Source organism: Trichomycterus rosablanca, chromosome 6 (assembly GCF_030014385.1).
Source record: "Trichomycterus rosablanca isolate fTriRos1 chromosome 6, fTriRos1.hap1, whole genome shotgun sequence".
Lineage (NCBI taxonomy): Eukaryota > Metazoa > Chordata > Actinopteri > Siluriformes > Trichomycteridae > Trichomycterus > Trichomycterus rosablanca.
In genome coordinates, this window is record NC_085993.1 from 4,862,881 (window position 1) to 4,888,311 (window position 25,431).

The window sequence follows — 25,431 nt, forward strand, 5'->3', positions numbered from 1 at the left end:
AGGAGAGAGTGAGCTGTGTGAATAAGATTGTCTTTACTGTATTTTTCGTGCACTGCAAGCATCTGTGTAACCAAAAACAAATTCCTTGTATGTCTGAGCATACTTGGCCAATAAAGCCCGATTCTGATTCTGATTCTGATTAAGGTAGCTGTGCTGTGTATTGTAGCTTCTATTTATTCTATCATTTTTTTAATGCATTTTCTCTCCATTTTCCTCCTGATTTAGCGACTCAATTTGTGTTCCGCTGCTGAGAGATACCAGATTGCATCCGAGAAGAGCACGTCGCTGTACACGCCTCTTTCGACACGTGTACAGCCCTCCTCTTCTCACCCCTGCATTCTGCACAGGCGTCTCTTTTTCATTTTCGGCATTTAGCAGAAGCTCTTATCCAGAGCGACTTGTAGAAGCGCTTCCATAGTAAACATTACATTACTCTAGTCTAAGTAAACAACAGTCCAAGAACACAAATCTGCTCAAACCTGTTAGAACCAAAGTGTTTTGTGTTGCTTTTTGTTGTTGTTGTTTTTTACGAAAAAGAAATGAATAAGAGTGTTAGTAAGTAAGAAAGTACAAGTCAGCTTAAGTGCTGAGTTCACAAGGTTATATCGAACACAGTCATGGACAATTTTGTGTCTCCAATTAACCTCACTTGCATGTTTTTGGACTGTGGGAGGAAACCGGAGCCCCCGGAGGAAACCCACACAGACACAGGGAGAACATGCAGGGCACCTCTTGTAAAATCAACTTTGATGTAAAATTCAAATTTTAAGGGTTGTGTTTAGCGATTTTCCATTTTTAATTCACGTAGTGTTCAAGTGCCTCACGTTTACTGGTTAATTTGCACTATGAGGCGTCCTAGCAATCCTACAGCAATTCAGTTAGCAATCGGTTAGTCAAAATGTCCAAAACATGTCAAAACATGGACGTGTTTCGTTAGATGTTCTAGGTTTACATTCAACTATTAAGGTAGCTGATAATATCAGTTATTATTCAATTTATGAGTATAATTTTATGACGGCCAATAAATGTGGTCGAAAGAGCATGTATAAGGTTAGACAGCTATGTCGAATGAGAAGGCCTGACTTGCCATCTGCTTTCCAATTCATCCCAAAATGAGTCGTGTGGACATCAGTGCTATGCACTGGGGCTTCGCTGCAAAGTCGGAATTATATCATATATTTCATATCATTGATTTTACACATCTGTAAGCAGTTGGCATGGCTGATACACCTGAAGTTAATGATTAGGAGTGGTGTCCACATACTTCTGGCTCTGGGAGCACTGGGAGTTTATTAAAAAAGAGAAACAAAAGAGGTTAAAAACTTTTTGGCTTTTTACTGTGAAAATAGACTCATACTGGCTCATTAAATTGCAAGCTGGGGTGCGAGGGTGAATTCTGACACACACACACACACACACACACACACACACACACACACACACACACACACAGGCAGCCCAGTTTTGTTGTGGGTAATTTCCTGTGACAGGCTGAAAGGTGTAAAGTACATTACACTTGATGAGGGATCAGTGGCGGCGGCGGCGCTGAGCGACCTGAAGCTACGCACCAGTGAGTGAATGATCTCTGGAGAGCACTTACAGAAATGGGCATGTTGGACTGAGCTGATCTCTGCTGCCACGTCACGAACAGGTTCTCAATCTTCATCTGCTTCTCCAACTCTAGCAGGTAAAAAACAGCATAACAAACAGATCATAAAACCTGGGTTCGAACCTGGTCTGTACAGATTTAAAAACCCAGTGCTCTCTCTACATAGACGCATTTTACGTCATCCTACACTCCAGGGAAGAGGGCGTGTCTAAATTCTTAGATTCCTTAAAATGCTCCTACTGAGGCGCCTTAATTCTGAGTGATAATCTGACTGAATAACGAGGGAGCGTCCGATGCTTCCTCAGCGCTGAAGGCAATCCCAGCATTCAGTGCGGCACAACTTTGCTCACAAAAAAGACAAACATGGCAAACGAATGCGGAGCAACCAACAGAGTACTTTTCAAATGTAAATAAATTCTCATTTATGTTTAATCTGTATAAAGGTGCACAAGTGTCGTTTATTTGTGAATTCGGGTTCGTCAGGGACAGTTTAACCGTTTTCGGTACACGGAGGGGGACGGTAGCTGGCGTGCTAATGGGTTTGAGTGGCCTGAGGCTAACTGTGTTAGCTTAGTAAGCTAAATAATCTGCCTTATGAGTTCGATGTCTTATTAGAATCCTCTCTACTGAGGCAGCTGTCTAGGTAGGCAGTAGGCAGCAAGGCAGCTCACTAGGTTTTCGGACAGACCCCTGGTTTGATAGTTTGGTGTGGAGGAACTTAACCCCTAATCCCATTAAACTGGACGAATTGGAATGTTAACAGTGAGCCAGGCCTTATTCTACAATCAGGGACTGACAATAAAAATGATCTTCAGGACTTCCGGTGGCGCTATGTAGAAGGAGGCAGCAGAAAACATAGCTCTAATAAAACCAATTAAAATTAGCACCTTTAAGCGACATAAACGGCAGAAAGAGAAATAAACTTATAAAGAAAGGACTGAGGAAGCCCAGCGAAAGAGATGGAAAGGAAAATGAGGTCTGTAAGGAAAGATAATACTACAGAAGGAGGAACCGAAGTTGAGAAAGAGATGGCGCGGGGGAAATTGATAGCGGAAGAAGAACAAGACTCGGTAATACTGATGGAAATCCGCAAACTCAGACAAGAACACACAGATGCAGTGAATGATAGCAAAAGAACTTTGGCAAGATTAGAAACAAGTGTGAGAGAGTTAGTGGAAAGAACAACTAATCTAGAAAATCGCGCAGTAAACATGGAAGAAAGGCTGGGAAACACGGAGGACAGAACAGCGCAGCTGGAGAAGTCAGTCGCTTTTCTACTGCAACAAGAGGTAAAACTAGCCGCAAAGTGTGACGATTTAGAGTCAAGGATGAGACGTAACAACATAAGGATTCATGGCATTCCGGAGGGATCTGAGAAAAATGACACTATCGGTTTTATAACGGAATTTATTCGCACGTCAATGCAAATCGCGGATGATCTAGAAATCCGTATTGAAAGAGCACACCGTTCTCTGCTTCCTAAACCGAAAGAAAACGCCCCCCCACGAGCAATCATTGTCCGGTTCTTAGACTGTCGGATAAAAGATCACATAATACAGCAAGCGTGGAAACAAAAGATCACGTACGAGGGGCGGATTGTCTACTTTAATCAAGACTACACAACCGAAGTACAGAAAAAGAGGAAACAGGTGAGGGACGTGATTAAAAAACTAAAGGAGAAAAACGTGAAGGCACAATCACCATACCCTGCACAGCTGAAAGTGCTATTGCAATCAGGAACTAAAACCTATGCCACACTAAGAGAAGCGGCACCGATGTTGAGGGAAATGGGGATCAGTGTGGAGGAAGATGAGACAGATAATCTACGGAGAGGGATGACACAAGAAAACTGGACCATGGCGACAAGGAGAAGGGGAAAAAGAAAACAGATGCAAAATACAGAGGCTAACTGGCAGGACCCCATAGACTGAATTCATTTATATGGGCAGTACGGTAGGGCTCAAAGAAATGATTTGAATAAACACATAAATGAATATAGTCCTTGAAATTAAAGAGACAATTAACATCAGCCTAATGTAGAATACACTTTACATAAATAAAGGAGGCTAATGAGACATTGTTTATATAAAACAACAATAATATTGGTTGGGTGGAGTTAGATAGACACTCAGTTAGAGTAAATGGCAACTTTGTGTAACAGCTGGGAAGTTGCAGATGCACATAGCATTATTCTCCCAGAGAGAACATGCCACATCTCTCTGGGCATGATACTTTTGGAAGTCACATACTGTTGTTATTGTACATTAGTTCGAAAGGAGATGCGTATTGTTTATTTTTTGTACAATGTGGTTTTTTTGCTTTATTTAACTGTATTGTTTTCTAAGAGGTACAGAACCAATATGTTTCAAAAGAAAATTATATGAATAGGTTGAATCTTGTTTCGTATAATGTCCATGGACTAAACCACCCCATCAAAAGGAAGAAGATTTTGAGCCAACTGAAAAAACTAAAGTGCTCAATTGCTTTGCTACAGGAAACACATTTAATGGAGGGTGAATGTAAAAAACTGAAAAGGGATTGGGTAAATCAAGTATTTTACGCCTCAGGTGGGAAAAAAAGGGGTGTAGCCATATTAATCAATAAGTCCGTACCATTTACTGCAGAAAATGTAATACAAGACAACATGGGAAGATATGTAATGGTAGTTGGCTACATAGGTGATATAACTCTAACGATATTGAATGTGTATGCTCCGAATGAGGAGAAAGAAATATTTTTTAAAAAAAACATTGCAAACGTGATTACCAGTAATGGAAGGGGGATGATAATAATGGGAGGAGACTTTAATGTGGTACAGAATGGGAAAATAGACAGACTGCCACCAGAACAGGGACCAATCACAACAAAATCTAAGGCACTAAATAATTTGATTAGAGAATTAGGTCTAGTAGATCCATGGAGAAATAATAATCCAAGAGGGAGGGATTTTACCTTCTATTCAAATCCGCATGGAAGTTATTCAAGAATAGACTTTTTCTGTGTTTCCCAGCAATATACCCACAAAGTTCTGAACTGTAACATAGAAAGCATAACTATAAGTGATCATGCCCCCATCACACTAACAATAGAGATAGATAAAGAATATTTTTATAAATACTGGAGACTTAATGTATCGATCCTGTCAGATGAGAAGGTGGTAAAAGAAATAAAACAAAGCTTACTGGAATACTTTCAATTAAATGATAACGGTGAAGTATCACCGTCAATCTTATGGGAGGGGGGTAAAGCAGTAATAAGAGGAAAAATAATAGAAATAACATCTAGACTAAAAAAAATACGGATGAAACTACAAAAAGACCTGGAGAGTAAAATTAAAGAATTGGAAATAGAACATAAAAGTAAAGGAGATAACAACACACTTCTCGAATTGAAAAACACCAGGCACAGACTAGAGGAACTTTTGACATATAGAGCCGAAGGAGCTTTACGCTTTACAAGTCAAAGGTACTACGAGATGGGCAACAGAGCAAGCCGTCTACTAGCATTCCAACTTAGGAAAGCACAAACAAATAGGACAATCTCGAAAATCAAACACCCTACTTCCAAACAAATTCTGGGAAAGCCAAAAGAGATAGCAGAGACCTTTGCAGAATATTATAAAGAATTATATAATGACTCAGAATCTGACATCACAGACAAAAAAACACAAACATTTCTTGAAAAACTACAGTTACCATCATTATTAGAAGAAGAGGCAGATGAAATGATAAGACCAATTACAATACAGGAAATTTTGGATACAATAAAAACCCTTAAAAATAATAAATCCCCGGGCACCGATGGGTTCCCGGGAGAATTTTATAAAAAATTTGCAGAAGAGATTACACCAGTGTTAGCTAGCGTGTTTAATTATTCTTTATCATCAGATGACCCACCAAAAACTTGGTCAGAGGCCATTATTTCAGTCATGTATAAGGAGGGCAAAGATCCAACTGCTTGTGAGGGATATAGACCTGTTAGTTTGCTCTGCATGGATATGAAAATATTAACAAGCATACTGACACAAAGAATGCAGAGATACATAACTAAATTAATTAAAACAGATCAAACAGGCTTTATTCCAGGGAGGCAGGGGGCTAATAATATTAGGAGAACGTTAAACATTGTGTCATGCACTAAAAAGAATCCCCAGCCAACCATGTTGCTCAGCCTAGACGCACAAAAGGCATTTGACCGAGTAAAATGGAATTTTCTATATCATACATTGGAAGTTTTTGGGTTTCATCCAACCTTCATAAAATGGGTAAAGGTAATATATAAAAATCCAAAATCACGGGTAAGAGTTAATGGTTACTGTTCAGAATTTTTTTATCTTAAAAGAGGAGTAAGACAAGGCGATTGTCTTAGTCCATTATTGTTCGCAGCATGTATTGAACCATTGGCCGAATCAATAAGAATAAATAACAATATAAAGGGAATAAGAGATGATGGGGGCATAGAACATAAAGTATCGTTATTTGCAGATGATATATTGATATACATTAGTGAGCCAACATCATCTATTTCAGCATTATTGATTAACTTAAAGGAGTATGGGGAACTATCAGGATACCAAACCAATGAATCTAAGTCAATTGCTATGATGCTCTCAGGAAAATGTCCAGAAGAACTAGAGGGGAAAGTTCAGTTTAAATGGACTAATAAAGGATTTAGATACCTGGGTATTATTATCACACCTGTAACATCTGGATTATATGAAGAGAACTATGGGAAATTAATAAAGGAGATAAAAAAGGATTTGATTAGATGGGAGATATTGCCTTTGACCCTGACAGGAAGAATAGAAACTATTAGAATGAATGTCCTACCAAGGTTGTTGTTTTTATTTCAATCACTGCCTATTCGGGTTCCTAGCTCTACTTTTAAAGTATTAAATAAATATATATTAAAATTTGTGTGGCAAAATAAGAAAGCTAGAATTAAATATAGGACACTTCTTTGTCCAAAAGACAAAGGAGGATTAAATCTACCTAATTTAAAAAATTACTACTGGGCTGCACAATTGAGAGCGGTAATCATGTGGATAACTAAAGAGACAGATGCAATATGGGTGGGAATGGAGCAAAGGTCATGCCAAGTGGTACCATTGGAGTCACTTCCATTTTTAACTGAAAGAACACAGAGAAAATTAAAAATAGGAAATGAATGGATCAGGGGAACAATGAAAATATGGACAGTGGTGCGAAAGAAGTTAAAATTATCCAATTCCATTTGTAGAGCCACTAAAATAGCAATAAACCCAGATTTTGTGCCATCTACTATGGATGCAGGATACAAAATGTGGGCAAATAATGGGTTAATATACATTGCACAACTGTTCAGTGGGCAAAACATGAAGTCATATGAACAACTTAGACAAGAATTTGAACTACCAACTCACAACTTTTATAAATACCTCCAAGTAAGACACTACCTCCAGAAACATAGGGAATGGGAGAATATTTGCCGAGAATCATCAAAAATAGAGGAATTATTAATGACATATGCAGAAGAAGAGACTAAAAAAGGAATAATATCTAAACTGTATAAAGCGTTACAGGCGGACTCTGAAGATAATAATATAGAGGTTAAAGAAAAATGGGAGTTAGAGGCAAATATTATAGTAACAGATGACGAATGGGAAGAAACATTCATAGCAGGCCATAAACTAACTAATAGTCCAACATGGAGGGAATTTGACTGGAAAATAAAAATGAGATACTTCAATACACCTTCTGTTACATCAAAATATAGTAATACATCTGAGCTATGTTGGAGGAATTGTGGACAAGTGGGGGACTTGACTCATACATTTTGGGACTGCCCTAAATTATCAGAATTTTGGAAAAGAGTTCAAAAAGAGATTACTAAAATTTTAGGAATCAGATTTGCATTAGACCCTGCACTATATATACTAGGTATACCACCTGACAATGTGACTGACGGGGACATGATATATTTATTAAGAATTCTGCTTCTGGTAGCAAAGAAAGCGATTACAGTGTGTTGGTTAAAGCCTCAACCACCTAACATTATACAATGGAGAGATATGGTTAAAAAGGTTTTTATTATGGAGAGAATTACAGCAAGATTACAGCTAAAATCAGATTTGTTTAACAAAAAATGGTTACCATTAATGCCTGAAATGCAAGAACTGTAAATACCTCTTCTCTTAATTATTATTATTTATTTATTTATTTAATTTGTTTTTTACCACTTTTGTTTTTTCTTTTTTGTGATTATGAATACATCTCATACATGTTGGAAATTTGTATGTATTGTTCTGTGTGATAAATAATAAAAAACCAGTTCAAAAAAAAAAAAAAAAAGATCTTCTAACTACTTGGGCACAAATTCCCACAGATAGTCTAAAATCTTGTACAAAGCCTGGTCAGAAGAGCTGGGTCTGTTATAGCCGCAAACAAAGTAGTTGACGATGGTTTTAAGCTCATGGTCAGGTGTCCACATACTTTTGGCTCTATCGTGTGGAACAGTTGAAGCCACTGATTAGAGAAATTCGTGGTAGCTGGATACACTGGTCTGTATGAAGGCGGGTGAGGGGTGAGAGGGGTGAGGGGGTCGCGCCTCCTACCTCTGCGTTCTGAAGCTTTCACCTCGAGCAGCTGAGCCCCGTGTCGAGCCACCACATCGCCTCCATCGTGGTTGGGCAGGCGAGCCGCGCTCACGTCTCTGAGAGCTTCATCAAAAGGCACCAGCTCAGCGGGGAAGGGCAGATGGGGCAGGCCACGTCCCGAACTACTCAGGCGACCCGCATCCTTATTGGGTACTGGTGGTACAGGACTACGCAGCAGGGCATCGGCCTCCATGGTGGAGCTGAGGAATGGGTTCGGATCCTGCCGAGAAGGAGAAGAGAGGAGAGGAGATGAGATGAGAACGTGGGAGTAAAAAACAAACTGCCAGATTTCTCAGGGTTTCAAGTAAAGGCTCAAAAAAAAGAAATGACATTGTTACTAAAGCAAATTGTTGATCGTGCTCGTCTACACATCAATCAATTCAGGTCAATTTGATTTGTACAGCGCTGTTTACAAGCGACATGCAATTCATTCAGATTATAGATGAAGTATGACATGTTAAAATGTTCACTTTATTTTATTTATTTATTTATTTATTAGGATTTTAACAACATGTTTTACACTTTGGTTACATTCATTACAGGACAGGTAGTTACTCAGATTTATCAGTTCAAGCTTAATATCAAACAGTCATGGACCATTTAGTATCTCCAGTTCATCTCACGTGCACGTCTTTGGACTGTGGGAGGAAATCGGAGCTCCCGGAAAAAAACCCACACAGACACGGGGAGAACATGCAAACTCCACACAGAAAGAAGCTGGACCGCTCCATCTGGGAATCGAACCCTGGACCTACTTGCAGTGAGGCGACAGTGCTACCCACCGAGCCACCGTGCCGCCCATTTAAATAAATGATACATAAGTGATCCCATCCAAAATGATGTGCACGTGTAGAGTACCACTTAGTGTGCATGTTACGTTAGATAGTAAACGTGGACGTGTTCTATTCTGATTGAACTATTTCGGAATAACAACAAATTATCAAACTGCATGTAAACGTGGTTGTTGGGCACAGAGACAAAGAAAACTCCTGAAATATTACAGGCAACTCTGTCCTCCCTGAGTTGCCTGGATGTTTGGAAGGCTAGAAACATCTACAGGACCCTTAAAAAACTCAAGGGTTTTTGTTTTGTTACCATCCAAGCTACAGTGAATTCCTCGACTGTGCAGACGCCATCAATCAGCCAGCAGAGGTCGTAATTGCATCAGTTATGAGGTTCCTATCCGGCTCCACACCCTGTATGAACAACAGCCAAACGTTGTTTATATAGCCGCCCAGCACAGCCGGATGGCAGAGCTGAGATTCGATACGATGTATTCAAAATTCCAGCTCTGGTGTGCTAGCGTATTTTACCGCTGCGCCATCAGATTTCGTAAACATCACACCCCTAACAAATCCAACTGTATAAAAGATTATTCTTTCTTCTTGGAATGATGTGTTTGAATCAAACACCTACAGTAATGACAGAATAAATGCAAAATAAAAATGACCACAATGTTCATCAGGATTCAGCAGATGAAGGTTCATCCCCAAACTCGACCGCCGTATTTGAAATCAGTCGTCCCGTTATTGGAGTGCCGTGAGGAACCCTGAAGAATGTTTATATCAGCCTCTCTGCACTGAAACTTCCTTTCATGTTTCTGATGAAAGTCTCACTTTAAAAAATGCATTCCTGAATGTGTGCCCACTGCTTTTAGGGTGTTCTGGATTTACAGGAGTTCTGAAAGAGTCTGGTTATTCAAGTTTTATAATAAAAGTCATTGTTTCTGAAGAATTTTGTCGGTAGAAAAAATGGAACTAAAAGCAGACAGCAATGACTTGCAGATTCTTCTTGACATGCATTTAATTGAACAGTACAAACAGTCCAAAAGATTTAACGCTTCAACAAAACAACTTCATAGTTTTGTATATATACACATCCGCTCATTGTAAATATCATGACTGCAGCATGATGGATGGTTCCAAAAAAGTTTAGACAGGGGCGTGATTGCCACTTTGTTACTGCACCGTTCCTTTCATTGAAGGGCAAAAATAGCTGCAGGTGTAAAAGCTGAATTTCTTTTCCATTCTTGCTTAATAAAATACAGCCGTTTTAAACAGTCTGGGGTCTTGTTAGATGTCCAACAAGCTTAAAATAGATTGTCCAAATACTTTTGGCCATATGTCATGTGTACTCTACAAATGTCATGATTCTTAAATCAGAAGTCGAGTTGGAACGCATGTAACAACGTAAATCTGAAAATTTACAATGATCTGTTGTAGTTTGACATCATGCAATAGTGCAGTCTGAACACCAAGGGCAGCACTCTGATACGCTAACTAGCCAGTGCCAACCTGGCTGTGTCTGAAGGAGGGAAGGCCGGACTGGTTTCAATGTTCTTGCTGATGCTATCTATCCATCCATCCATCCATCCATCCATCCATATATATCTGTCTGTCTGTCTGTCTATCCATCTGTCTAATTATCTATCCATCCATCCATCCATCCATCTATCTTCCTATCTGTCTAATTATCTGTCCGTCCATCTATCTATCTACTTATCTATCTGTCTAATTATCTATCCATCCAACAATCCGTCTATCTATCTGTCCGTCCGTCCATCCATCCGTCTATCTATCTGTCTGTCCGTCCATCTATCTATGTCTAATTATCTGTCTGTCTGTCCATCCGTCCGTCCATCTATCTAATTATGTCTAATTATCTGTCCGTCAGTTCGTCTATGTCTAATTATCTGTCTGTCTGTCTATCTATCTATCCGTCTATCTATCTATGTCTATCTGTCTATCTATCGTCTGTCTGTCTGTCTATCCATCCATCCATCCGTCCATCTACCTACATGTGGTTTTAAAATAGACTGTAAGACGGGTCTCAAATCAGAAAACATGATCAACCAGGCCAACCAGACCACTTTCATTAAGACGACCAAATAATGACTCAGAGATGCTGACATGAGTCTCTGGAGAGGCATTACACTCCACGCTGAAATAAAACAGGACCACAGAGAGCTACAGGCTCGTACGGCTGAAAGAATGCCCGCCATGCCAGCCTAAAATAGTCTGAAAACTGGTGGCAGAATTAGTGTTTGGCACACTGGCTTCAGTACTGCGGGGCAACTCAGAGTCTTTCAAAGCCATACAGGAACTGGAATACTTCTAGATGGGGGCAGTTCAAATGCCGTAAAGTCCTCATGATCAGACGAACGGGGCTTGTTAGGGGCACTGGTGCCTAAATTCCTCCTCCTGGGAGTTTGACAGATGAATGGCGGTGGGGGTAAATTTTCCACAGCGCTGGCTCTGCCTTCTGTCGTCGCTCATTAGCGGAAGAGCAATTAAACAAGTGGAAGCATCGGTGAGGAAAAGTCCAAAAAGTTCTGTGCTTTTTTTTTCTGTGGTGGAAGTCCAACAGCCGGGTGTTCTGCTCCACTTCTCTTTCAGTGGCAGTTTATCATGGCTGATTACTCCAAAAAGATCATGGAGACTCAGAGAGAAGTTAAGGGGAAATCTAACGATCCCTTAAAGCACAGTCACATGGTCAGGAACTACTTTCTTTTATAAACTGGAGAGGAACTTGGCTGATGAAGTTATGTGCATCGTGTAATCATGATGAATTAAAATCACATTCGTCCTACAAACAAGTCGAGAGGGAAAAACTGGACACCACAGTTTCTAAACAATGAACATCTACAACCGATCAACCATAACATTAAAACCACCTCCTGGTTTCTACACTCACTGTCCATTTTATCAGCTCCACTTACCATATAGAAGCACTTTGTAGTTCTACAATTACTGACTGTAGTCTATCTGTTTCTCTACATACCTATTTAAACTGCTTTCACCCTGTTCTTCAATGGTCAGGACCCCCTTTGGTGGATCATCCTTAGCACTGCAGTGACACTGACATGGTGGTGGTGTGTTAGTGTGTGTTGTGCTGGTATGAGTGGATCAGACACAGCAGCGCTGCTGGAGTTTTTAAACACTGTGTCCACTCACTGTCCACTCTATTAGACACTCCTACCTAGTTGGTCCACCTTGTAGATGTAAAGTCAGAGACGATCGCTCATCTATTGCTGCTGTTTGAGTTGGTCATCTTTGAGACCTTCATCAGTGGTCACAGGACGCTGCCCACGGGGCGCTGTTGGCTGGATATTTTTGGTTGGTGGACTATTCTCAGTCCAGCAGTGACAGTGAGGTGTTTAAAAACTCCAGCAGCACTGCTGTGTCTTATCCACCCATACCAGCACAACACACACTAACACACCACCACCATGTCAGTGTCACTGCAGTGCTGAGAATGATCCACCACCCAAATAATACCTGCTCTGTGGTGGTCCTGTGGGGGTCCTGACCATTGAAGAACAGGATGAAAGGGGGCTAACAATGCATGCAGAGAAACAGATGGACTACAGTCAGTAATTGTAGAACTACAAAGTGCTTCTATATGGTAAGTGGAGCTGATAAATGGACAGTGAGTGTAGAAACCAGGAGGTGGTCATAATGTTATGCCTAATCCTCGCACAACCGCCTCCCAGGACTTCCTTGCCAGACTTCAACATTTCAATCGAAGAGAAGACCCTAGAATGCGTGGACCTCATCATCTAAGGATGTAGAAAACAGAATCCAAGTGGCACATCGAGCTTTCGGAAACCTCACTAGCCGTGTCCTCCGTAACAACGATCTGATCCATCGAACAAGATTATTATAACGCAGCAGAGGATTATTACAGAGTGGTTAGACACCCAGAGAATTACGTTATGATCCAAGTATTTCTCCTGCTCTGGGGTCAGAGTGTCAAGCAAACACTAGGAGTCGCTGTTGCAGAAGCAACAAGGAGATCCAGCCTTCTTCTTTAACATCAGCCATGACCAACCAGGCTCACCAGCGTCTTCGTAGATCAAATTCGACCTCTACTTCTCTTTCTCTTTTACAGTACATCAGTCATACAGAACACAGGGCGTGGCAAACCAGCGAGCCCGATGTTCAGTCTGATCCAGCTGATACAGAAGTGAAAGAACAATGAGTGAAGAACAGAAGCAGCGGTGCAGGAAGCCGAGCGTCTGATAACGAACAGATACCAGATATGAGACCGAGAGCTAAACTGGGTCAGAGCTAGCAATCAAAAGCCGCAGGGAGCTATATCTGAAGCTACGCTACATCCAACGTACACACGCACACTCCAAAACACACACCGCATCAAACACGTCCCTGACAGATACATGAGCGAGACATCCTCACCTTCTGATCGAACAGATCCAGAGTCTGGTAAAAGCACACAGCAGCCAACATCTAAAGAAACGTGTTAAAAAATACAACCACCTAAACCTTACACATCAGTGACTCCCTGATGATTACATTCCTTCCGTGTTCCAGCATGACTCTCCCCCTGTACATAAAAATGTGAGGGCCATAAAAACATGGTTTGACCAGACTGGATGAATAGATGGATGGATGGATGGATGGATGGATGGAGAGATAGAGAGATAGAGAGATAGATAGATAGATAGATAGATAGATAGATAGATAGATGGGGGATAGCCAGACAGACAGACAGACAGACAGACAGACAGACAGACAGACAAATAAAAAGATAGATAGATAGATAGATAGATAGATAGATAGATAGATAGATAGATAGATAGACAGACAGACAGACAGATAGATGGGGGATGGTTGGATGGATGGATATATAGATAGATAGATAGATAGTTAAGTAGATAGATAGATAGATAGATAGATAGATAGATAGATAGATAGATAGATAAGATAGATTAGATAGATTAGATAGATAGATAGATGGATAGATAGATAGATAGATAGATATATAAGATAGATAGATAGATTAGATAGATTAGATAGATTAGATAGATAGATAAGATAGATAGATAGATAGATAGATAGATAGATAGATAGATAGATAGATAGATAGATAGATAGATTATATAGATAGATAGATAGATAGATAGATAGATAAGATAGATAAGATAGATAAGATAGATAGATAGATAGATAGATAGATAGATAGATAGATAGATAGATAGATAGATAGATAGATAGATAGATAGATAGATCTGACCAACTCAGGGTTAAGGGCCTTGGTCAGGGGATCAACAATGGAAACTTGGTGGTGGCGGTGGTGGGGCTTGTACCAGCGACTACTGAGCTACTACTGGCCTAGGCCATGCCACAGTTTAAATCCAGAGAGTGACGAATTTGTGGTTAAATCTTTCAGTCACAGAAAAAAGTGTTGCAGAAATCATCAAAGTCCCTCACAAGCAAATGTACAATTATTACTTCAACTCTGAGTGTCTGTCTGCAGCCTGAGGCTTCTAATAAATACATCAAAACCCCTCTGGTTCCAAAAATACAGGCTGACACCTGACATCTGAAGACACGCTCACATCAGTTCCAGAAACACATGACGTCTAAATCAATACAGCGGGAAAAAAAGTAAAAAGAAAAAGAAAATGAAGAGACGCAGTGACAGATGCTGCCGATTCTCTTCCTTGCTTGGCCGTCTAAAGTTCAAGATAAAATAATACAGTGATGTGAAAATCTATCTGATTTTCTCTGTTTTTACATGTCTGTCTCACTTCATTGTTTCAGATCTTCATTTGATTTTGCATAACAAAGAAAAACAGAAAAAACAAAACGCAGCTCAATCACAGGACTGACACTGGACTCTCTGGAGACGCTGACTGAGACTGAGAGGAGGATGGTAGCAAAATTAATGCAGATTCTGAACAATTCTGCTCATCATTTACGAAAAGAGAAGGTTAATCACATCAAATAAGTTCAACGTTTATTACTCTACTTTATATTTAATGCATTTTCTCCCCATTTTCCTTCCGATTTACAGCAGTCAATTTTGTCTTCGGCTGCTGAGGGATACTCGATTGCATCTGAGGAGAGCACGTCACTGCTCACGCCTCTTCCAACACGTGTACAGCCCTCCTCTTCTCGCCCTCGCATTCTGCAGTCAAGTCAAGTCAAGTCAAATTTATTTATATAGCGCTTTTTACAATAAACATTGTCTCAAAACAACTTTACAGAATCCAGGACCAGCAGACCAAAAACCCCTATTGAGCAAGCCCAGGGTGACAGTGGCAAGAAAAAACTCCCATAAAATTACAGGAAGAAACCTTGAGAGGAACCAGACTCAGCAGGGACCCCTGTCCTCTTTGGGTGGCCTGGTGGATACTTTAAATAAATAGGATTTACACAAATAATACAAACACAAAATTAAATTGAACTGAAAGTTGTAACTAGCAAAAAAATAATTGTTCAGTCCAGTCTGTGAAAAAGTCTGTTGTAAGTTCTGGACATTTTTGGTGCAAACACGCCAGGTTCCCGTCACATCTAGTAGGAGGCGTCTCTTCCACCTATCAGGGTCCTTACACAGTGTATGAAGACCCACCCACCCACACAGTCCGGTCCCCACCCCACCCCGCCCAGCCGACCGGTGGCAACGTCAAGTTTCGAACAGAGGAGTTCAGAATCTCGATGCTGGTGTGCTAGTGGAATATCCCGCCGCCCCACCTGGGCGTCTGGTTTATTACTCTGCTAATATAAAATGCTTTAACCTAACACAGTATCCCACAATAACAACATCATACAGACTGTTTAAGATGCCGGTAGCAGTGTGGGGATGCTTTGCTTTGCTGCTTCAGGGCCTGGATACCTTCCTATCATTGACACAACAATGAATTCTGCTCTCTACCAAAAAATCCTAAAGGAAATTATGCTCAAAAAACTGAGACATACAATAAAGACAAAGATCTGAAACATGAAGGTAACTCCATATTACCTTCATATTTAATAACATAATAACCCTAAATGTATTTATGTATTTATTTATTAGGATTTTAACGTCATGTTTTACACTTTGGTTACATTCATGACAGGAACGGTAGTTACTCATTACACAAGATTCATCAGTTCAAGTTTAATGGAAAAAATGGTTGTCAAATCCCCTTTACTAAACTTAATTCATGTCTTCATGTAATTCATTCGGCCACCGAATTGCCTAACTGGTGTAATCAATTAGGACCACTTTGCCTGGGAATTAAACCCAGGACCTTCTTGCTGTGAGCCACTGTGCCACCCCTCCAACTCTGATTTTGGAGCAGAGCAGACAAGACTTGAACCCCGCTCAGATATTGAGACAGTTCTCACTTATATGTGGCTGAACAAAAGTTCTTGTTTTGTATTATTATTAATTTGATGATTTCTAACCTTTGAATGTGACAAATATACATAAATAAAAAAAATCCATGAGGGGAGTGAATACTTTTTCCCAGCACTGTATCTGTCTCAATAAGCTGTAGGCAGCAGTGTGTAAAGACTGCATGTAAGCAGGAGCTGCTGGTGTGTGAAGGTTTTTGGTTGTTGAGCCCCTGTAGATCTGACAGCTGTCCAACACTCTTATGTTAGTGAGCCTCAGGCACTGCCAGGGTTCAGTACAGGACACACTAATGGGGTCCCAAAAGTAATGATGCGCACACTTCCAATCCATGTTTGTACACATCTCGTATCAACGATTCAGTGCGACACGGTACAGCCAAAAGTTTGTGGACACCTGAAGATTCAAGATTCAAGAGTTTTATTGTCATGTGCACAGAAAAACCAGCAGTTACACTGTACAATGAAATACTTACTTTGTTCGTCCTCCAAACGTCAAAGTATTATACATAAAAACAAAAATTAAACTAACACAATAAAAAACTTAGTATAAAAACTTTTTAAATATAAACCTAAACTATAAAAACTTCAACTCTGATGAGTAAAAATAGAGATAAAAGTAAACTAAGGTAGTAAAAAAGGCACATTGCACAATTTTTCTGCACCTTAAACAATTGCTGCTATGTTTAAGAATATGCTTTTGAAGATGAGCTTACAAAAGCATGTGATTATGCTTCAACACAATTTAGAACATCTGCATTGTGAGGCACCGATGTTGGACGAGCAGGTCTGGCTCACAAGCAGCATTCCGATTCGTACCAAAAGTGTTTAATGTGGTTCATGTCAGGGTTTTGAGTTCCATGTCCATGTCTTTAAGGACCTCACTTTGAACACAAGGGTGCAATGATGCAGTAACAGGAAAAGCTTCCACAAACATTTCACACATTGGAAGCACCTGTCACCCCCCCCCCCCCCCCCCCCCCCCCCCCCCCCCCCAATTTTCTTCCTAATCTAGTCATATCCAATTACCCTAATTACATTTCTCTGTACTGACACTACCCTCCACTGCTGACTGAGGAGCGCCACAAATGACACACGCCCCCTCCGACACGTGTGCAGTACCGACTGCATCTTTTCACCTGCACAAGACGAGTTCATGTGCGGATCAGCTCTGTGTAGGGAGATGTCCTGTACAGAGTTCTGGTCTCAGCCCCAATGAACAGCTTTGGAATGAACTGGAACATCAGCTCAGGCTTTACTGACCAACATCAGTGCCCAGCCACACAAATGCTCCCTTGTGCACAAAGTCAAGGACGACTGCTTTTTAAGGGTGCCAATATATACGACACACGCGACGTAACACTGACCTGTTTGATGTCCTCGTGTGTAGGTGCATCGGTGAAGCAGTAATGGTGGAAGAGACCCATCTTCTGACTAAGCAGGCAGTGGATGGTGTGAGCTCGAGCGTTCTGCCACTGTACCTGTCTCACCAGGTCCCGGCTTAGACACGCACCCACGTCCACCGACCAGTTATACACACACACACTCAACTACAGACACACAGAGACACGACATGTTATCATTACAGACGAGCAGCAGGGCACCGAGACACGTGACACTGCAACTCTTAGGGCGCATTCACATGAGAAATTATAAAAACGCTTTTTTGTTGCATTTTTTCCCAATTCCCCCCCCCAATTTAGTCGTATCCAGTTACCTGACTGCATTATGCTTCCACTCTACTGATGCTGACCTCCACCAAGGACCAAGGAGAGCCAGACTGACACACGCCCCCTCCGACACGTGCAGTACCGACTGCATCTTTTCACCTGCTTGAGGCGAGTTCATATGCGCATCAGCCTTGTGCATGGAGAGCCACACCCTGATCGCATTATTTCTCTACTGTATGCAGATGCCATCCATCAGCCAGCAGAGGTCGTAACTGCATCAGCTATAATGAGACCCTATCCGGCTCCCTTCCTGGATGAACAACAGCCAAACGTTGTTACATTACATTTACATCTTCTGCATTTAGCAGACCCTTTTATCCAAAGCGACTTACAGTACTGTGACAGAATACTGTCTAAGTAATTGAGGGTTAAGGGCCTTGCTTAAGGGCCCAACAGTGGCAACCTGGCAGTGGTGGGGGTTGAACCAGCAACCTTTTTGATTACTAGTCCAGTATCTTACCCGCTAGGCTACATTACGTCACTATTTTAATCCATCCTATACAGCATCAACATCTACACATCCAGCACTACAGTCTACAAACTGTACCAAGCATGTGCAGTTCGAAGCCCCACCCTCTTACCTTCTTATCCACGACGTGCATGTGTAGGAACCTCTGACGTGGAGCCACGCCCTTCCAGGCCTGCCCGGGGCTCAGCCAATCGCTGTGCTCCAGCGCCTCGAACCTCTGCAAACCTTTATGAGCTTCATGAGAAACGCAAAGAGAGAGAAGAAAAACCAAAAGCGATGAGCGACCGTAGCGTGGCCACCATCCGCCATCATATTTCCCAGCGTGTGGGTGTGATTACAGACGAGTGTGGTGTGGAGAAGATGGGATGTGGAGTGTATCAGTGGTGAGATGAAGTCAGAACTAATCATCTGACAGAGACTGAGCTCAGCAGGGCTCTGGAAGCTCACACTGATATTTAAAGAGTGGGTTGGAGGAGGACAGGACTGATCTCGCAGCACCATCTCACGTCTTTTTTTATTTCCTTCACCGTATTGGTAAAAACACCACAATAATCCACTACAGCATTAGTTTATATACGGATGAGCCAAAACATTAGGACCTAACCGTGCATTTTCGATACCAGTGGTGCACTTAAGGGTGAGGAACCTATTAAATGCTCATCTGATGGTGGTTCCTCCAGATCTGTTCAGCATAAAGACCTGAGTGACTCTGACAATGACCAAATTGTTATTGTCAAACTCACTCAGGTCTTTATGCTGATCAGATCTGCTTCATTCAACACGTGAACTACAAGGAACCACCATCAGATGAGTATTTAATAGATCCCTCACCCTTAAGTGCACCACTGGTATCGAAACTGGCACCATCATGCACGTTTTTGGAGGGTGGTCCTAATGTTTTGGCTCATCCGTATATAAACTAATGCTGTAGTGGATTATTGTGGTGTTTTTTGTAAATTTACACTAGAAGTATTACTGATGCTTAGGGCACATGCACATGAGAAGCCTCAACAGCAGCAGTAATGAGTGCACACTTCACTGACTATCGTTTTAAAATAGCGCCGAATTCACTGCGAGATCAAAGTCGTTGTTTTATTTTGGTTGATTTAAGATCACCCAGCTTCTAGCCTGGATTAATAATGCGTCCACCACTGCAAAAACTTCCTCTTCTAATTTACTGCACACAATAACCAGTAAGATAATCACCATGCTGCTACCTTAGACGTATTATTGTAGGTGTTTTATATGTGTGTGCTGGATGCCAGGCAGGGCGCCAGTGCTGATACCCGCCCTGGCACTGCACATGGGCTTAAAACTTACGTGTGAACCTATTTAGCACGGCAGCGTTTTCTTCATCCGAACGCTCGTCTGTGGGCAAACAAAGATAAGCAAAAACACTGCAGAGCAACTCATAGCAACACACACACACTGCTAATGGTATACACACACAGCTTATGTTATATACACACACAGAGCTAATGTTAAACACAGCTAATATTATACACACTTCATAGCAACGCACACTGCTAATTATACACACTCAGCTAATGTTATACCTATTGCATAGCAACTCATGGCAACGTACACACATTGGTAATGCTACACACAGACACTGCTAATGTTATACACACACACACACACACACAGCTAACGTTATACACACTTCATAGCAACTCACAGCAACACGCTGCTAATGAAATCAACTTTAATATAATAATAATAAATAATAATATCGTGTGTGAAGCTTTGGTTCACAAATCTTGTCTCAATGGTGAGTAGTAACTGAATCAATCTGAATCAAATCCATTTAAACTGAATCAACCTGAATCAAATCAATTTAAATTGAATCAAACTGAATCAATCTGAATCAAATCAATTTAAACTGAATCAAACTGAATTAATATTAATTAAACTGAATCAAACTGAATCAATCTGAATCAAATCAATTTAAACTGAATCAACCTGAATCAAATCAATTTAAACTGAATCAACCTGAATTAATATTAATTAAACTGAATCAAACTGAATCAAATAAATTGAAACTGAATCAAACTGAATTAATATTAATTAAACTGAATCAAACTAAATCAATCTGAATCAAATCCATTTAAACTGAATCAACCTGAATCAAACTGAATCAAATCAATTTGAACTGAATCAAACTGAATCAATCTGAATCAAATCAATTTAAACTGAATCAAACTGAATTATTATTAATTAAACTGAATCAAACTGAATCAAATCAATTTAAACTGAATCAATCTGAATCAAATCAATTTAAACTGAATCAACCTGAATTAATATTAATTGAACTGAATCAAACTGAATCAATTTGAATCAAATCCATTTAAACTGAATCAACCTGAATTAATACTAATTAAAGGGAATCAAATTGAATCAAACTGAATCAATCTGAATCAATCTGAATCAAATCAATTTAAAGTGAATCAACCTGAATTAATATCAATCAAATTGAATCAAACTGAATCAATCATTAATTAAAAGATTGGGGTTTGAGAAGTTGTTTTGGATTTTGTGGACTAAAGTCCCTTAACGAGTCGGTTTCAGGAAGTTTAAGGACGAAGCCGTGGTCACTTTTAGCGGCGTTTGGCACCAACTTTTGGCCCAGCAAGACTGAAATGGAGTTAGAAGCAGAATTGGGACACGTTTGTTGTGGAATCAGAAACATGTTCTGCTGGAGTCTCCAATATCAGCAGAGTGAGAAAAGCAGATGCAGACACAAGACGAAACAATAGAGACGTACTGTATAAACGATGAAATGATGAGACAGTTAAAGTCTAAGCAGCAGCAGAGTAAACAAAGCAGTCGAGCAGGTTTAAAGCTAAAGAGCAGCAGTTCAGAGCTCAAGCTGTGAGCTGTTCAGGGATTACACGAGTCTTGTATAGATCACATTAGAATCTTATGCAGAGATAAAAGGTCATCATCCATCACCCACAGCCCCGATTCACATGTAATTAAACAGCTGGAGAAGCAGCAGATCTGATTTGAGGGGGTACGTGATGAAAGGGGTGGTAAATCCTACCTGGCTCCATGCTGTAGTGCCACTGCTGGAAGTTACGACCAACGATGATGAAGCTTCTGCTGGTGGACGGAGGATGACTGACCGGTTGGACATGGGACAGAGGGATGAAAATGTCTCCCTGAGCAGAGCTGCACAAAATAAATGAAACATATTATTTTTAACCTTTTATTCCAGCATAAAACTCCCAAATGAACAAAGGGCCTAAAACAGAGACCTAAAATCAATGACACTAAACATGGGATTAACCGGAACACTGATTGCGAGCCACGCCTTCTGGTCTGACTTCTAATCAGTGTATGACCTTACAGATGCTGTTTCGACTGAGAGAGCTTGATGTAACAGATTGATATAACTCATGGTCTAATGTCCACATACTTTTGGTCTCCTCGATTTAAAAAAAAACCCCACCTGGTCCTCTCAAAGACCTTCACGGAAGTATCCGGTGCCAGAGATGCCACCAGATTCACCACCTCGGTTACAATGGACGGCAGGAGGAAGAGAGATGAGATCTCAGCAGTGCAGTGCTGGACGGATGGACAACCTGAGACAGAAACACAAAGAGAGAGAGAAAAAACACTCAAAAAGAGTTGGGACGGAGGCGTGTTTAGCACTGTGTTCCATCACCCTTCCTATTATTGCCACTTTTAATGGTTTGGGAACTGCTTGATATGAGACTTCAGCTGCTCAAAAGTCCATGGTCCATGATGCGCTATGCATTTTCGATAGGAGAGATCTGGACTGCGGTCAGGACAGTCAAGCAAATGCACTCTGTGTCTGAGACCCGGCATCGTCCAGGGACTTTTTAGGAAAAGACGTCACTTTAACGGCAGCATGTGTGTCTCTAAAATCCTGATATACGCCACCGCATCGATGGTGCCACAAGTCACCCATGCCATGGACACTGCTGCACCCCTGTACCATGACACTCAGTACAGGAAGGTTAATCAAACTAGCAGGAATAAGAAGCCCTGACAACCTCCATCCCTCCCTCCCTCCCTCAGACACACCCACTTGTGCCTGTTAGACACCCAGGACAAGAAGGTCGACAGCACGGCTTAAACTGCCCCCCCTAAAGCTTAAGATCTTGGCTGTATTTTGTTTCAACCGCCTAACAGCCACAGTCACAGGGAATTTGTGCCCAATCAGTCACGGGAGCATTTATAAGGTCAAACTTTCAATTCCTCCAAGTGTGCGGGTGAGGTCGAAGTGGGGTTCTACCACTTTAACGGCAACATTTGTGACTCTAAAATCCTAATACATGCCACCACATCAATGGTGCCACAAGTCACCTATGCCACGGACACTGCTGCACCTCTGTACCATGACAGGTGTTGGGTCTTGCAATTTTGTTTTCTCTTTCCATGATATTATGTATTGTAGATGGTGAAGTTTGGCACAAAGTGATGAGCCACGCCCCATCTTGAGTCTTCGGTGGCTCCTCCTTTGATACCGAATCATGATTCCCTCACCTGTTACCAGACAGTTTACCTGCTCATTGTGGAACGTTTCAGATCATTATAGCTAGCACATGCTTTAAACTTTTCTCTCTTATTTTGCTTCAGCCCCAATTTTTTTGGATTGTGTTGCAGGAATCGATGACATTGACCAGTAAAAACAACGAAAGTAGACGGGTCTGTCTGAAAACATAGTGATCTCTGTACATTAGGGATGTACCGATACACTCTACCCTCTACATCACCCCACTGCTGCGTTCTCTTCACTGGCTTCCTGTAGCTGCACGCATTCAGTTTAAAACACTGACGCTCACCTACAAAGCCAAAAATGGACCAGCCCCAAGCTGCCTTCGTGGTCTAATCAAACCCCGCTCTGTACCACGCAACCTCTGAGCCACTAGTCTCGCTCGACTTGAGCCTCCACCCAGGACTCGAGGAGCACAAGCATCAAGGCTCTTCTCTGTTCTTCCTTCTAGACCAAGATGGCGGCGCGTGCACAACGCGAGGCTCAGCGTCTCTCCAGACTTTGCATATTAGTAGTTATTAGTTTACTGTTTTTTAGTTTTTGCGTTCCATACTGCCAGGCGAGCATCTCATATAGCCGGCAGACACTGATTAATATTGGTTTAAATAACTTAAACGGTAAATTTGATATTTTTTTCACCATCCTTATATAGTTAGTTACAGCTGTATAGTTATTATTTACACATCCTTTATCCCAGTACTGTTATTACTAATATATACCTAACTAATCTTTATTATTATTACTGTTATTATTATAATACATATTCATTTTTACTAATATGCTTATTGTTATTATTGCTATTATGTATATAGTAATATGTACATAGATATAATTTCATATATGTAACTAGCTATAGTTATAACTCTATATTCATATTAATCATAGGTATATGTTACTAATATTCTCTGTCTTTTTGCACAATGCTACTATTTGCACTTCTGGTAGATGCTAACTACATTTCGTTGCCTGTACCTGTACTAAGCAATGACAATAAAGTTGAATCTATCTATCTATCTATCTATCTATCTATCTATCTATCTATCTATCTATCTATCTATCTATCTATCTATCTATCTATCTATCTATCTATCTATCTATCTATCTATCTATCTATCTATCTATCTATCTATCTATCTATCTATCTATCTATCTATCTATCTATCTCTGTTCTAGCACCCAAGTGGTGGAATGAACTTCCTCTGTCTGTCCGAACATCTGAGTCTCTTGCTGTCTTTAAAAAACGATTAAAAACCCACCTTTTTACTGAGCACTTACAATGTGGTTCTAACAGGTTTCAGCAGATTTGTGTTCTTTGACTGTTGTTTACTAAAACTTGAGAAATGAAATGTTTACTATGGAAGCACTTCTGTAAGTCGCTCTGGATAAGAGCGTCTGCTAAATGCAGAAAATGTAAATGTAAATGTGCCCACGATGCAGTTCACAATATGATTTTTTCCCGATTTTTTTAAACTGAAATTGAAGACAAATGACGACAAAGTTTCCTTTTATTATTTCTCTTAAAAAAAGATAATAAAATACTGTATTTGTGCTTATCTATTATTTATCTAAATAATGAATGCCTTTTTATTTCTGAGGTAGACTATGCAAAACAATTTTAAATTAAGCCCAATTTGGTTGAAAAACCCCAAATTTGGCAACCAGGCGTATAGCGCCAGTGACGTCAACAAGGCGAGGTGTATAGCGCCAGTGCAGCGCCCTCTGCTGTTTAAACTGAATATCAATTCATTTTACCTGTCAAATCGATTTGAATTGTGCAATTTTTGAATCGGTTATTAACTGTATTGTGTTGGATCATTACTTCCCTACCCTACACAGACGCATTTTACATCATCCTACACTCCCGAGAAGAGGGCGTGTCTAAATTCTGAGTGATAATTTGACTGAATAACAAGGGAGTGTCCGATGCTTCCTTAGCGCTGAAGGCAATCCCAGCATTCAGTGCGGCACAACTTTTCTCACAAAAACTACAAACATGGTGGACGGATGAGCAACCAACGGAGTTCTTTCAAATGTAAATAAATTCTTAGTGATGTTTAAATTGTACAAAGGTGCACAAGTGTCGTTTATTTGTAAATTCAGGCTCGTCAGGAACAGTTTAACCGTTTTCAGTACACGGAGGGAAACAATAGCTGACTAGCTAACTGTGTTAGCTTAGTAAGTAGTAGTGCGTCTAAATAATCTGACTAATTAGAATCCTCTCTACTGAGGCAGCTGATCAGGTAGGCAGTAGGCAGCAAGGCAGCTCATTAGGTTTGTAGACAGACCCCCTATCACAGAAATATGGAGACGTTTGTTCCGGTGGTGACTT

At 40.7% G+C, this 25,431-nt stretch overlaps 1 protein-coding gene across 1 annotated transcript in view; it reads right to left on the reverse strand.

Annotated features, from left to right (window-relative positions):
• Positions 1-25,431, reverse strand: part of szt2 (SZT2 subunit of KICSTOR complex) — a 152,784-nt gene that overhangs the window by 56,517 nt on the left and 70,836 nt on the right. The window contains exons 56-62 of the mRNA XM_062997134.1: positions 22,032-22,164; positions 21,624-21,751; positions 19,901-19,948; positions 18,693-18,814; positions 17,749-17,931; positions 8,202-8,463; positions 1,601-1,680 (exon numbers count right to left, since the gene is read on the reverse strand). Of these exons, the coding sequence (XP_062853204.1) occupies positions 1,601-1,680; positions 8,202-8,463; positions 17,749-17,931; positions 18,693-18,814; positions 19,901-19,948; positions 21,624-21,751; positions 22,032-22,164 (956 nt within the window). The remainder of the gene's footprint in view (positions 1-1,600; positions 1,681-8,201; positions 8,464-17,748; positions 17,932-18,692; positions 18,815-19,900; positions 19,949-21,623; positions 21,752-22,031; positions 22,165-25,431) is intronic.